This window comes from Rhagoletis zephyria, unplaced genomic scaffold (assembly GCF_001687245.7).
Source record: "Rhagoletis zephyria isolate East Lansing unplaced genomic scaffold, Rhagoletis_zephyria_1.1 Rzeph_scaffold_00296, whole genome shotgun sequence".
Classification (NCBI taxonomy): Eukaryota; Metazoa; Arthropoda; class Insecta; order Diptera; family Tephritidae; genus Rhagoletis; species Rhagoletis zephyria.
Window position 1 is genome coordinate 43,704 of NW_016157380.1, and position 16,422 is coordinate 60,125.

General features: G+C 33.2%; 2 protein-coding genes across 2 annotated transcripts in view; both read right to left on the reverse strand.

Moving 5' to 3' along the window:
- LOC108358789 (fibrinogen C domain-containing protein 1-like) overlaps positions 1-16,422 on the reverse strand; it is a 39,517-nt gene that overhangs the window by 10,717 nt on the left and 12,378 nt on the right. The gene's annotated exons all lie outside the window — the stretch shown is intronic.
- Positions 8,859-10,012, reverse strand: LOC108358788 (ryncolin-1-like). The gene is made up of 3 exons (XM_017610275.1): positions 9,765-10,012; positions 9,165-9,683; positions 8,859-9,086 (listed from the first exon to the last, which is right to left on the reverse strand). Exons 1-3 carry the CDS (start codon positions 9,983-9,985, stop codon positions 8,930-8,932), a joined length of 897 nt encoding a protein of 298 aa, XP_017465764.1. The 5' UTR covers positions 9,986-10,012; the 3' UTR covers positions 8,859-8,929.

Sequence of the window (16,422 nt, forward strand, 5' to 3'; positions counted from 1 at the left end):
AGTCTTAGCGAGGCTAACGGACAGCAATCCAATTTTATATATAAGATATCTTCTTTTAAAAATGCGCAGGCTCGAAATTGACTTTAGAGCTATGGTCTGGAGGAATTTTTTTCTTAGAATTTTATGAAGAATCCGAATATGCTAGGAACAATGTCGAAAAAAATCGATCCATACAAATTGACCCGCCCTAATATACATACATATGTATGCAGATGCATATGGTATACAAGCGCCTTAGTCGTTTATGTTTTCATTACCTCACAATATTTAAAAAACAATAAAAAAGTAGTTAAATCAATTTTCTTATGGACTATTTTTTTATATTTGCCATTTTACTAATGGCTTGATTTTACTTGTCCTCTCTTAAGATCATGTTTTTCCATAAAGGCTTAAGATTTACCACTAAAAAACGTAACTTCCTGCAATTAAAATTAAAATGTGAAACTATAAATTATGCAGCAGCGGTTTTTCACTTTTCTTTGCAAAAGACATCGCCTGCAACAGAAGTTTTGTTTGACGCTAGCTGTTCTTCCACAATAGATATACACACAGGCGCACACACGAAGAAAGAAAAATAAAAGCAAAATATGCAGATTGGAAGGCCATTTTCGCTTTTATTGCCAGGATGGCCGAGAAACGCTGCCACTGCCACTGTCAGTACAACTTGGCATGGGCGAAGGTGTTGCCGCGCGTATGCCGCATGCCTCAACTCCTGCTACTTTGCTTAAGTTATGTGGTTGCCATGTGATGTGCTAATCGCTACTCTTTGATGATTTTTTTTAAGTAAAACAAAAAACAATGTTAGTTGCATATTATAGGCCAATGAACCTTGCGGCTTTAATGACAGCGAAAGAAAGAAAAAACAAAAACTTTTATTCGCTAAACGGTGGATGAGCCTACTAAGCACAGTTATGGGCTTACATACATATGTACATCGGTAATCGTATGGGCAGCATGTTGATGTGTGTCTCTGGGTGAATGCACCGCTATCTTGGGCTTTACTAGGGATTTCATTTTCTTCTTGCTAGCGGCTAGTCGCATGAAGGTAAGCTTGTGCGAAAAAATTGTGAAAATTACATATTTATGTAGGACTTTCAACAAATCACGACACTCTTTTCTGGCTGGCTGGCTGGCTGTCTATCTGACTGACTGATAAAAATCCTAACATACGATTTGCTTATACGTACATACATACATGCATACATGAGGCAGTAACGAGATGCCATGTTATTTTGGATGGCTACGCGGAGCTGCGCTGTGGCGGCAACTTGTTTGCTATTGCTGCTGTTGTCAAGTTTTCAACCAAATCACTGCGTTGGTGGCGTAAGTGACAGCTATTACGGGTGTCAAATGTTGAGTTGATTTGTGATGGTGGTGTTGGCATATTGCTTAACAATTGACGGATGCAGCTAAATTAGAAAATTTTAAATGATAATAATAAGGATAATAATAAGGATAAAGATATGGATAAAGATAAGGATAAGGATAAGGATAAGGATAAGGATAAGGATAAGGATAAGGATAAGGATAAGAATAAGGACAAGATAAGGAATAAGGATAAGGTTAAGGATACGGATAAGTATAAGGTTAAGGATACAAATAAGGATAAGAGTATGGATAAGGCTAAGGATAGGGATAAATATAAGGATAAGGATAACGATAACAATAAATATAAGGATAACGATTAAGATGAGGATAAGGATAACGATAACGATAAGGATAAGGGTAATGATAACAATAAGGATAATAATAAGGATAATGATAAGGATACGGATAACGCTAACGGTAGGTATATAGATAATGATAAGGATAAGGATAAGAGTAAGGATAAGGATAGGCATTAGGATAAGGACAAGGATAAAAATAAAAATAAAAGAAAGGGTTACGTTGTCGGCATGGCTCATTGCCATTTTTGGCCCGATTTTTTATTTACTTATTTATTTATTTTAGTCAAATGAAAAACAATTTCTTACTGACTATAATACAGAAGAGCTTAAGAACTAGTTATAGTAATTTAATACTAAATTTCGAATTGTTCCAATTGAAAGAGATGGATTAAAATCAATTCAATATCCAATTTATTTTTCTATATTGAATTTCGTTATACATTCTCAGTGAAATATCATTATTGCAGCTCATATAAATTAATATTTTTTTATTTCATATATCAGGCATTTTTCATTTTCTTTTTACAAAACTCCTGCAGACAGAAGTAAACAAAACGAAATAGAAACGAAGCCTCCCCGTTGAGCCGTTCTTGAGTTATGCGATAACTTATTTTTTAATTTTTTTTTTTCAATTTTTTACATAAAGATTATTTTCAAAAGGTGGCAACCATATACATTTTTTTCATACATATTAAATTTTTGCATACATTATCAGTTAAATAGCATTATTGCGGCTTATTTTAATATATATATTTTTTTGATATTTTAGATATTGGCAACACCGTTTTTCCAATTTGTTCTTTAGAAACCCTCTACAGGCAGAAACAAACAAAAAAGGTAAAAATAAATAAAATTTACAGGTTGAATGAAATATTCCAATATTGATATCTATCAAAACAAGTTAAGACTTTACATCGAATAAATTTGTAAAAAGAGCTGCCACATGTTTAAAATATTAATTAAATTGAATTAAATATTAAAATATAGTCTCGAGACTATAGCAAATTGTTCGTAAAGGTGCCTTTGTTTCTAAATTTTACTACACAATCCAGATTGGGTTTACATGAGTAAATTTCATCATTTTGGAATGAAAGCAATTGTTTTAAAATACATACATATCTATTGACTGCATATATAATTAAGAAACTTCACTCAAAGCTATCATCAAATCACAGAGCTAACTAAAGATCAACGATGCTACGAGCTGCACAATCAAAGCCCTTCGAACGCCTACACAAAAACATGCAATACTGCTCCTTAAAATTTTTAACAATCAACAAAACAAAAATCAAAAAAAAAACAAAACAAAAAAAAAAAACGTTTTACACAGTGGCCACTTGTTGCACGTACAAGTATTTACTTTTCAAATTACTGGTTGTAAACAACAATTGAAATTTTCGGGTAATTGCATTGTCAACACCTTTCAATTGTTCACTTGTTGTGCAAGGCTTAATATGCATGGAGTATGGAGCATGAAGCACACATATGCAGCGTGCTGTTGTTGTTCGACAATTGTGTGAAATGCAGAAATACGTTTGATGCTTTAGCGACTGCAATGAATCATGAATCTGCATTGTTTTTGTATATTACTATCTCAACTAGATTTATGTACATATGTAAATGAGTATGTGAGTGGCATTGTTCCCACTTTGTGTGCGGTTTTTACCTTGTTGTTTTTGTGTGTTTTGTTTTACATATCCTCCCTATTATAATTGCTATGTTGCATACTCTGCCTGCTGCTTAAAATACTATTTACTTAACACCTTTTACGAGAAAATTGTTGCAACCGTAAATAAATTATTTCAAGGCTATTGCTGTTGTTGTATGTTGTTGTAGCTGTATGCAATTAACAAATTGCATCTTCATTATGTTGGCAGTTGGGTTATTTTCCAATCGGCTAAAAGATTGCAATAATAGATAGCAATTGTGCATACATGCATACATTGAAATTGGAATGGGACAGGTTTGTACCTTAAGTCTTTTGTTTTCCCGTAATATTTGGTTCGTTGAAATTAGAGATCATAATTTTGGTATCGCATGAAACTCGATATTTTGTTTTGAATGCACAGATGCCCTGAAGGAAATTGGAAGGAAATTTGAAGTGAAACTTCCTTAGCGGCGGTTGGTTGGTTGGGAGTAAATTGGCAAATTTAACGGAAATTGCACTCGGAAATGGTGCAACGGAAATGGTTGGGGCTGAAACAAGTGCTTCTTGAGTGTATGCACATGGTATTAATTAAAAAAAAAACTTGCTAATAAAAGATTAAAGAATAACACTTAGAAATCGACCAATACAAGAACGAAAGTAAAGGTGAGTACGTACATAGAGTAAGTAAAGGATAAAGGCAAAGGTAAAAATAAACACAAAACCAAAGATTCGTAAAGATAAAGGCGAAAATGAAGACCGAGGTAAAGTTAAACAGATTAAGAAAATGATAAACACAAAAGCAAAAACAAAGATAAATATAAAGAAAAGGATGAGGATAAGGATATCGATAAAAGTAAAGATGAAGATAAAGGAAGAGAGATTAAAATAAAGGTAATTATAGATAAAAGGATATAGATGGATACACAGGGCCCCAATCTGTGAACTATTTGGGTTTTAGGGATTTTCGAGATTCTCGGAACTTATCGATGTAATAATCGATATTTTTATCGCTTTTGTTATAGAAAGTTTTATCGATATTGTTATCGATTTTGCTATCGATATCTTCGGATCCTATCGATATAATAATCCATATATTTATCGATTTTGTTATCTATATTTTTATCGATTTTGTTATCGATTTTGTAATCGATATTTTTAACGATTTTGTTATTGATTGTTTTTATCCATATTGTTATTGGTTTTGTTATCGATATTATTGTAGATTTTATTACCGATCTTTTTATCGAATTTGTTGTCGATATTTTGATCGATTTTATTGTCGATACTGTTATCGATTTTGTTATCGATATTTTTATCGATTTTGTTTTCGATATTTTGATAGATTTTGTAAACGATTTTATTGCCGATTTTTTATCGATATTTGTATCGATTTTGCTACCAATATTATTATCGATTTTGCTATCGCAATTGTTATCCAATTTGTCATCGATTTTGTTATCGATATTTTTATTGATTTTGTTATCGATATTTTGTTGGATGTTACTATCGATTTTGTTATCGATATAGTATAAAGATAAAAATAAAGATAAAGGAAAACAGAATAACATACAAAAATGTAATTAGAAGAATCAGGTGTTGACGTAGGGGTCTAGATAAAAAAAGACAAAAAAATAACCTTGAGCAAAAGCAGTTGTATGTATGTATGTATGTATATTGGTTATGAGAAAAAATAGATATGTAACGTAAGTTTCACTTCTCCAGTGTAGCCCTTTTTTTTCAAACAGAAATGTGTTGTAATTAACATTACGCCAACCAATCTGGGTATTAGGCTAAACCCGAGACTTGCAAGTGCGCACCGAAAAACAGCAAAGGCCTACAGCTGTCTAAAGAAAGTATGCTTAACAATTGAAAAAGCTATAAGAATCTCTACGAATAACTATATTTCAGATAATACAGATTTCGAATGGATATGGCACTCTGTAGTTATGCGTATAATGATTCTATGGTGAATCAACTCCCAAGTCCCCAAAAAAAACGAAGATTCCCATATAGTCCGGAGAATGCCAAAATCCCTAAAAACCTCGAAGTAGGCTTGGACTATTTTGCAAGGAAGAAGAATTTAAAGATTTGTAAATTTCCGAACTACAGTGTGGACAATGGCATCACACAGCACATAACCTCTTTTGCTCAGCTTGCAGCTTCAAAATTTGTGCCTGACTTTGCTTCACAAGTTGTTGCAGTGATTCCAATTGGGTGCTGAAGTGTTTAATAATGTCTATTTCTAGATCACAGTTGCAGTCGCAAGTATCTTCCAGTTCATTGTTTTGACTTGAACAAGATTTTATTCCGAATATTAAAATGAAGTTCAGTAGTACTTGTATACGCGCTTTGAGATGCATATTTTCAACGGACTGTAAATTTCTAGCGACTCGCACAACCGAGTGGACCAAGCAATACTACTTAATGGAGGCATTGCTTTTTTCTATTTATAGCCGTGCGTACTTGCACTTCTGTCCTTTGGGTTTTTCAAACACTACAGTGGGGGGGTGTGTATTGGCACACTACATTTCCGGCGCTTTCGCATCTAAACTGTATTTATTCATATATATAAATATATTAAATATTTTTTTTTGTTTTGTATAATTCCAGGATCACTTAAAAAAAATAAAAAATGGGAGAATTGCCACCTGTTTGAAATTTTCAATTAACTTCAACAATTTTTAATGAAAATAACAAAAAACAAATTTTCAAATAACTAAATAAAATAAATTGAATATTAAAATACGGGCATCAAGCCAAAGAAATTTAACAACGCTTACAGAGCATAATTTTGAGGAGGATTGCCACCTGTTTGAAAATTGTAAACTCAATTAAATTGGTAAAATAAATTAAATATTACAATGTGGGTATTATATTAAAGAGGTTCGGGAAAGATTACTTTTGGAAATAATTTTGGAAGGGTTGCCATCTATTTACAAATTTTAACTCAGTGAAATTGATAGAGTATATGAACTATTGTAATCCCAGTTTTAAACTAAAGAATTTTATGAAAGCTTATATTCGAAAATAGTTCCGAGAAGGGTTGCCACCTGTTTGAAAATTTAAGACTCAATTAAGTTGATAAAATAAAGTAAATATTACAATATGGGTATTAAATTAAAAAGGTTTAAGAAAGATTACAATTGGAAGTATTTTCCGCGGGCTGCCCCCTATTTTAACGCAGTGAAGTTGATAAAATAAATTAAATATTGCAATATGGGTGCCAAACTAAGGCTTACTGTCGAAAATATGTTTGGAAATTTAACTCAATTAAATTAATAAAATAAATTAAATATTATAATGTGGGTACCAAATGAAAGGTATTTAAGAAATCTTCATTTGGAAATAGTCCCTATAGGATTATCACCTACGTACGTATGTAAAAGTAAAGACTGAAAATATTGACATTAAATGAAATTGGTGCCAAACGAAAAGTGTTTGGGCCAGCTTTGCTAGACAATTTTTTTTTGTAAATGTTTCCACCTAGCCAAAAGCTTAACACTTTAAATGAAGAAAGAATTTACAATATCTTATCAAACGTAGCGATCATGTTATCAACGAACAGTTGACATACAAATTACACAATGAAATGCATAAATAAAAAAAAATACTCACACAAATATTAAAAAAAAAAACAAAAAGCGTAATGAAAACATTTAAATATCATAGACAAAATCCACAATGAAACCATAAAATTGTTGACACAATTCCCTAACATTATTGAGAATCGATATTCAGAAATTAAAAAGTAGTATTTAATTTTACTCCATTGCCGTATTAAATTACCTGACGAAAGCGTTATACCGTTATAAGAAGTCCTCGATGGTGAATCGTCCTTGAACCTGTATAGAGTAGTTGGTTGCAATTTCCAAACTGGTGAGTATCATTGGTCCACTTTCTGTTGAGTCACCGTAAAGCAAGGACCGCAATGGTTCGGAACGTTGATTCAATTTGACTTTGATCCCTGGTGCCTCCGAATTGACTATTTTTGGCAATAACTCAGCTCCAGCGCCACCTTGCGCATCTTTTTTTGCCCCTATCATTACTAATGCATATACATCTCGAATATGAGTAAAATCGGAACACAAATACGATTTTGAATAATAACTCGACTCCAGCGCCACCTGGCGTTATAAGTTGTGAACTTAAACTGTACAGGGACCTACTCAAACACATAAAAAATGTCATTAAAATAGTTCGGTCGGTTAGAGGGAGTTAACCCACCAGCATATGTCTTTTACATGCTCACACTCTTCGGAATTGTTTCCCATGCGGAGAAAATGCGCAACATCATCAACGAAAAAGTTCTCAAAAATCAGCGGTAAATTATAGTAATTTAAAACTTGCACTTTATGATACTGAAATTGAGTGAGCTACAAAACTGCATACTCAAAATTAGGTGCCATTTGATGCAAAATAAACTATATTTCTATAAAAAAATAACAAAAAAATTTATTATGAAAAAAAACACTGTATTCTGGGTGTATATATTTACAGATAGGTAAAGGTTTCAATATGTTTGGAAAGCGCCACGCCCCCTTTTCCAGTAGCCGCCCAAAAATCTCTATACCAATTTCCAGGACACTACCACAAATACTTCCAGAGATATACGCTATGAAAAATTCGATATGTATGGATGATGCCACGCTCCCTTAATATACCGAAAGTCTGCAGTAGGTGACCAAAATTTCTAAAAAATCGGTGGAGCCGTTCTCGAGATCACCGCTTTTAAAAAGAAGGAGGTTCTCTTTATATAATTAGTGTAGGTAACACAGGGCAATACCGATTTTGATGCGGCAAATGTTAAAGCTTTTTTTTAGACCTTTTTGTGCTGATTACGAATCCACAAGTATAAAGTTTCCATCAGCTCCTGATTTTAAGAAACATGTGGTGAAAGTGCCCAAAAATCGCGTTATTTGCAATATTTGAGAAGCTCTAGCAATGAAACAAAAAGTGATAGAACCTTTCACTTTGTGCACTCCTCCTTCTAGACACCTTTCCAAAAAAGCAGCAAAATTTCGAATCGGTTATGAAACACAAGAGAAATTTGTTCCAAAACTTTCCCAGCTTCACAACGAATTTTCCACCTTTAGATCGTCTAAAATCATCCTATCATGCGATAAAATACAAAATTTCGTCGAAAAAAACAATTCTTCCGGATTCTTCCGGATTTTTCTGAATTTTCCACTTGGAATTTTATATTTCTCCATTCGAAAGCCATTCAGAAGGAATTGCACAAAAAATTCCATACAAAAAAATAAATTTTCAAATTTTCCAATTTCCCCACTTTCCGGAGGGTCCCATTCTCAATTTATGAATTACTATACATTTTTCACACCACTTTTATGTATATAGATAATGAACGTAAAACTCTAGGTCCCTCCCCTTTTGAGTAACAACATTAAGGCGCACGCCACAAATCAGAGGAGAAACTCTGCCAAATACTAGTATATTACGTAAGCGTCAATCTATAACTAATCGAGAAAACTTCATTTTCGTCCATAATTTTTATTACAAAAGGTCCCAATTTGCTTATGTATCTATGTATGTAAGTGCAAATTTATTCAAAAAAACTTAATAAAGTCGGTTTATTTCTATGTTTATGTTGTTCTTCTTAAGGTGAGAAATGTTTCATCGACAGCCGCACCATACATCTCTCTGTTGGGCGTATCATCATTTGCGCAAACTTTAGTGACTCATACCTATGTATGCCAATCCACGTTATAGCATCGCCGTTTTTCTGTTTTTGATAATAGTTTCCATTCAAGTTGCTATAAAAAAAAGTTTGAAATACGCATGAAAATATTTATAAATGTTTTCGTAAATTTGCAACATATACTTGAATTCACCTCTGGTAACACTGTTTGTACCACCAAGCTCCTCTAAAATTTTCCGCGCAATTACCAGCATTATCGCGATCGAATGTTGAGAACTTACTGCCTTCATGATACCTTAAACAGTCTCGAGCATTTCCTGTGTAATTACCAAGGGTTCGCAAAACATAATCTTCCTCTTCGCTACCAATGACGAATAAATCATATTTTGCATAGTACTTTGTGCCATTGGATGCTTCCATTTTTATATACAACTCTTGCTCACAGCTCGCGGTTAGATCGTGCAATTTATCCAAACCAATCCAATAATTGCCCGACAATTCCCCAAATCCTTGCTTATATTGTTGCCAATCTCGATAGAAATCCACTTCCGCACTTAGGCGTCGCTGGATGACAATCCAACCGCCAAAGTCCGTATCCTCATCACACCATACCATAAATGGCTCATCCCCAAATAGCTGAGATTTAATGGTATATATGCCACTTTTACGTGAACCAGCGGCTGCCTCCATGCAATTGGTGGGTCGGCTTGGACTATTTTGCAAGGAAGAAGAATTTTAAAATTTGTAAATTTCGGAACTACAGTGTGGACAACGGCATCACACAGCACATAACCTCTTTTGCTCAGCTTGCAGCTTCAAAATTTGTGCCTGACTTTGATTCACAAGTTGTTGCAGTGATTCCAATTGGGCGCTGAAGTGTTTAATAATGTCTATTTCGAGATCACAGTTGCAGTCGAAAGTATCTTCCAGTTCACTGTTTTGACTCGAACAAGATTTTATTCCGAATATTAATATGAAGTTCAGTAGTACTTGTATACGCGCTTTGAGATGCATATTTTCAACGGACTGTAAATTTCTAGCGACTCGCACAACCGAGTGGACCAAGCAATACTATATGACTGAAGCAGATTAAAATATATCACTTAATCTGATTATTTAATTTTAGAACTAATCGGATAGCCCCGGTAGCTTGTGCTTAAATGTTTTTCTATAATTTTAATTACAACAACAAATAATAATAATAATACTTAATGATTTACATACAGCGGGATTCTAATGAATCTTTGCTTAATTTGCCGATAATGATGCGCTTGCATTTTACATAGCTATGTACATTCTTATATATAGTACTTAGAAGCCACTATATATGAGTTCAACTAAATATGCGATAAGCATAAAAATATTTCATTGCCTTAATGGAGGCATTGCTTTTTTCTATTTATAGCCGTGCGTACTTGCGCTCCTGCCCTTTGGGTTTTTCAAACACTGCACTGGGGGGTGGGTATTGACCCACTACGATTCCGGCGCTTTCGCATCTAAACTGTATTTAATCTTATATATGCATATAGCTGAAGAAATTTACGTTGGCTAAGGTCGTATGGTTGCCCAGAACGCAACTTAAAAACCCATTGTTATACCACAAATATTTAAAAACAATTGGGTTGTTCACACTTGCCCAATTATTGAATCTCCGCGGCACGATAATACGCAAAATACTAGAGTAAACGGTCGAATTTAATTTCGTTGCCACACATTTGAGCAGCACTTTATGACAGCCAGCTTTGCCCCAAAAAAGCACTACAATAGCCTAGAACCCAAGATTTTTAGTGTCAATGAAGATTCCCTGACAGATGGTCCTTTCACAACCTACTGAGTATAGTAAATATACGGTTGCCAGTCGTACTGATTTAGGAAGGACAGTACTAAATCTTCACTAACTGTACTGAAAATTTTCAATTACTAATTCAGCACGCAAATATCCTTATTTTTTTGGAAATTTGTGCTGATTTGTACTGACTTTTCTATCTCTATTCCGCTTCGTTCACATCAGTGCCGGATAGAGAATTTGGGTGCGGTAGCGGCGATTGGGATCAACTTGTCAAATAAGGTTAAATAAAGAAGACGCTTAACAAATTTCACCGATGAGTGACCCCTCAAAGTTCAATCCATACGACCTACAAGAATTCAACTGGTAATATAAAAATAATATAACACTGGGGAACAAAGTGAAATTTTAGAAAAACTTAGAGTGTGCATACTCAGTTTTACTAGATCAAAAAAAATAATAATTTTTTTCTCCAAATTTTGAAAACTTATCGTTTTTCGGCCCATACTTGCTTTGTATGACGTTATACTGAGATTTTTGGATCCTGAAAATTGGTTTTCTCTAGAACACGAATTGATCTAATAAATCTGAGTTTGAGGTTCGTACCCTACAAGAATTGTGTGATGGAAACTAACACATTCTCATTTACCTTACTAACACATTTACAAATTTTGCGTTGTTTAAAAAGAGACAACTAAATAATGCCATAAGTCTGAGAAAGACGGAAGATCACATGTACCCAAATGTTTACATCCGATTTTTCACACTGCCCTTTAGAATTTGATAGAAACTTGTAGGTAGCCAGTGACAGAAATCTCTATCAGTCTTGCCACTCAAATGATTTGTCAAATGATAGTCACTGTTCTTGCAGGGTATGGCCAACAGCTATTGAACCTGATTACATATAAGCACTCTAGGTTTTTTTGTAATGAATGTAGGTATATTATTAATACATATTTCTTACTTACAACGTTTTTCGATTTAAGGATGGAATTCATTTAACAAGTTATTCAGAACTTCCATTATAATTATTTAAGTTGCAAACTCAATTTTGCGCTTTCCTATTTTCGCAAATCGTTCTATTATCATTTCAGTGTCAATTTCAATAGCTTAAGTGTATGTGTAAAACTGCTACACCTGTCAGCCTAGTACTACACAGCCATTGTTTTAGCCGGCCAAGTGTTGAGGAACTTCTTTCTAAAGTAGCGTTACTAGGAGTAGCTTCAATTGTGGCCCGACTGCAGGTTATCTGATCCGAGTATTTGCAATTGAAATTGATGCAAATATTGATTTTTCGACTTTCCGGCTTTTCCTTTTGAAGTTTTAGAAATTTAATTTTTCCTAAACCATTCAAGTATTGCGACAACAAAAAAAAACAGAGAACAAAAATCATGGAATTCGGTCAAGGCGTTCGCGATTTTTTAAAAACTGAGCCTTTCATAGCACAACATAAAACCAATGGTTAGAAAGTTGGAGCTGAAAAAAACGAGACCAACGAAATCTGGAACATAAACTGTTGTCATTCACACTCATCTCCAGTTGCCGCCACAAATCAAGAAAAATGGATACACAAACACACATACATATGTACATATATATTGTCAGTATCTTACAAATGAATGCAACAAATTAGTTGCATGGCAACAGCAATTGCCACCTTTCAAGGTCAAGCCACAGCTATCGTCAGTCAACCAGACAAACATGCGCCAAGTGTCAGTTGCCGACAGTCAAATGTCAAAAAGCGTGTGTGCGATGAGCAATTAGAGAGTATATATATATGTTATTCCTTAGAGGAGTTATGCATTTGGTTTTTGCATGTAAGTATGCCAGTGTGTGTACGTGCATTTGTCAGTCTAAATGAAAATGTTATTATTTTTGATTTGTTTATTCGCACTCTCGCACAATTTTTCCTGGACTGGTTGACATACAGACGTGAACTAGCCATGCTGGCCTCTCTGCCGCTGTTACCATAAAACTAGCGAAATGAGGAAACACTTGGCGAATTATTGCATTGACGCAATAAAAATTTCACTTGGAAGATAATATAAAAGCAAAACAAAAGGCGGTTGAGAAATATGAAAACCCACAAAATGGTTGACCATTTAAATAATTGACTTGAATGTTAAAAGAGAAAAACCAAAACATAATTATATTTGCTTGCTATATTTTATTTAATATTTATACATTTTGTTTTTATTCGAGCTCATTATGGAGTGAAGGTAACTCAACGACAGCAACAACGACGTCAGCAATGAAGTACAAATTGCCGTTTTACTTTCTACTAAATAACAGCAAAACATAAATGCATCCAGTGACGTGTTGTCTGCCAACCAATGCACGTAAGCAGGCATATGTACATTAGAGTGGTCCAAAAATATTAAAGTCGGAATTTTAATGCCGCCACCCGCTACGATTGTTCTATACCGCAAAAAATATACCCTTATTTTTTTTATTTTGAAATCAAAAAATATTTCGGTAGTACTCAAAGCGCTCAAAGTTTTTCTTGTATTTTTATATGGAGAAAAACATATTCGTAGAAATGGTATAAAATTCTTCAAAATCAATATTTTTCAATCGGAAAACCGTGGTTATCTTCAAAAGACTTCCAATATTAATATCCAATTGTTTATTTAACCATGTTTAAATACTAAAGGTTTTTTATTATTAAAGAAACAGTTGGGTATTATTTTTGGGAAGCTCCAGAAGTGAAACAAAGAGTTTTCCGATCGAAAAATATTAATTTTCAAAAATCTACACCATTTCTACGAAAGGTTATTTTTTCCCCCATACAAAATACATGGAAAACTTTGAGCGCTTGGAGCACTCCCTAAATTTTTTTTTATAATCCTAGGGGCGGCGGCATTACAATTCCGACTTTACTTTTTCCCATGCATTTTTGGACCACTTTAATGTAAATACATGCATATGTGTTTATATGTGATGTACTATATGTATTTACGTAGGTTTATTTGGTGCTTTGTTTGGCGCTTAATATGGGCAAAATCACTGCATTGACATTGAAATTGACATTTTCACTAATTACGCGCATGTACACGCATACATTCAATTCAAACAAAATGCCTGCTCACATGAATACATACATACAGATGTACGTATATGTGTGTATTTGTATACACTGCCGGCAAAAAGTATTGGCACAGCAAATTCTTCACAATAAGTATACGCAACAATTTTTTTTCCAGTATGTTTTCACCAATTTTTTATAAAAACATGGTTCATTCTACAACAAAAAACATAAAAATATAATTCCTAATCTTTGTGCAAACTTTGTGCAAAACTCGCGAAAATTCAGCAAATTTTCAACTTTTTAATCGGATTTTTTAGAATTTCTTTGAGAATTCATTTTTTTTGCAGCCCTTGAAATTCTAGTAAACAAAATCCAAGTTCGGAGTTAGTCAAAAATCGCATTGATTTTTGGGATTTTTTTTTGTTGAAGGTGTTTTGCATTTTTTCCATATAAAGTATTTTCGAAAAAAAATTGTGTATGGAAGAGACTGCGTGAAAAAAAAATTCCAAAAATCAACGGTAATTTCTAGCTGCTTAAAACTTGTACTTTAAACAAAATTGATTGGGCTACAAATCTGTATACTCGAAGAAATTCCAAAAAAATCAGATTAATAAGATGAACATTTGCATGAAAATTTGTTGAATTTTCGTGAGTTTTGCACAAAGTTTAGGAATTATATTTTTATGTTTTTTGTTGAAGAATGAGCCATATTTTTATACAAAATTTTCGGAAAAACATTAGAAAAAAAATTTTATATATTGTTACAAATTTGTTGTACCAATACTTTTTGACGGCAGTGTATAGGTCTTTACGAATTTCAGTTGTTGTTAAATTTTTTTTATGCCACTCTTTGTCGCATGCCGCCGCTTGAGCTGCCACGACAGCTGGGCAACAAACAGGCAATAATCAGTCAGCAGCGTCTAGTGACCAATGACCAGCGCGACACTTGAGAATTTCGAATTTGATCACACAAGACAGCGCTGGATGATAAAAGGAAGCAAATTGCCGTTTGATTTGTTGAGCAATTGGCAAATGAAAATCATTAACGCGCGCATTAATCCCACATGATTTCTACTACCTTCAGCTATATGTATGTATATGTTATACATACACGTATTAGGGTGCATCACTCTGCATACAAAAAAAATAGGTACAGTATTAAGATTTACTTGAGCTGGACCTACTGATTTGAAAATACATACAAGAATCAAGTCTTTTATAAATAATATTAGTTTTTAAAAACATTGCATCTCAGATGATAGAAGAGTTTCAGCTAAAAAGGTTTGCATAAAAATGTTTAAAATTTTATTAGCGGAATCAAAATAATTAGATTTTGTGAGATATTTTCAAATCGGTCCAGCTCGCTTAAATCTTAATATTTTTCCGAAATACTTTGGTGGACGTCTTAAAATATAATAAATTTTGTAACTTTTTTTGCAACTTTTTTTGGTGATGCAGTCTAATGTACAGACATACGTGCATATTTACAGTGACTAACAAATGATTACCTGCCAATTTCTTTAAATATTCGTTTTTTTGTAAAGTTTTTGCAAATTCCACTTGTTATATAAAAAAAACCGCAAACGCAGTCTCGAAAAAAAATCTCAAAAATCAGCGCGATTTTTTAGCCGGTTAAAACTCGCATTTCATTAGATTAAAATTGTATGGGCTATAGAACTGCATACCTAGAAAATGCAGATTCAACATAAAAAGTTGAAATTATGATGGAAATTTGTTGAATTTCCGTAAATATTTTATGAAATTTGAAACTGTGATTTATATTGGTTTTCGTTTAAAACTTGGACGGTAGTTTTGTAGTAAAATAACAAAAAAAAATTTATCTCTAAAAACAATACAAATATTAAAAAAAATCAACACGTGGTCATTTGTTTGAGTTACTGTATATGTGTATACCGTAAATTTGTTGTGCAAGTGCAATGCACTTCGCGTTGCACTTTGAAATCAATTAAAGCTCACGAATCTTTTGATCACTTTTGTGTTAATAGCTGCAATTGTTAGATACTGTTGCTATTTTTGTTGTTAATAGTTTGCGCTGTTTTTTTTGTGATTTGATGTATGTGAACGCACACGTCGTTGCACGCCAACTGGCAAATAGCTGGGTATTGTACGAAAAAAAAAAACGTGCCGGCAAATTTCGCCACCCAAGTTGTTGTAAATTATTTGAGTTGGTTTGGCATATAACTGTCTGCTTATATTATATTATATTAAAATATTATATATGTAATATTCTATACAAATTATATCTATAAAAAATACTAATATTTTGACCTAAGAAGTACCTCAGTAGTCAGCCAAGCAAAATGAAAATAAAAAACTTTGAAAAAATAAAGTTAATTAACAAAAATATCGTCAATATTTTTTGCCAAGTCAGTACCTCAGAATACTATAAAAATTTTTTTTTTTTGAATCTAATAAATTTAAAAATATTTGGCTTCAAAAATTAAATGGCAACCCTATTAAGAAATACGCCATGTGGTGCAAAATAATTTGTATATATACATACTAATGTACTTACAAGAAAAGTACCAGTTGAAATTAGTAAGATACAAATTGCTATTAAGAGCACGTGGGAACCCTCAACGAAAATATTTCTTCATTAAAGTTCTGAAAACTAGC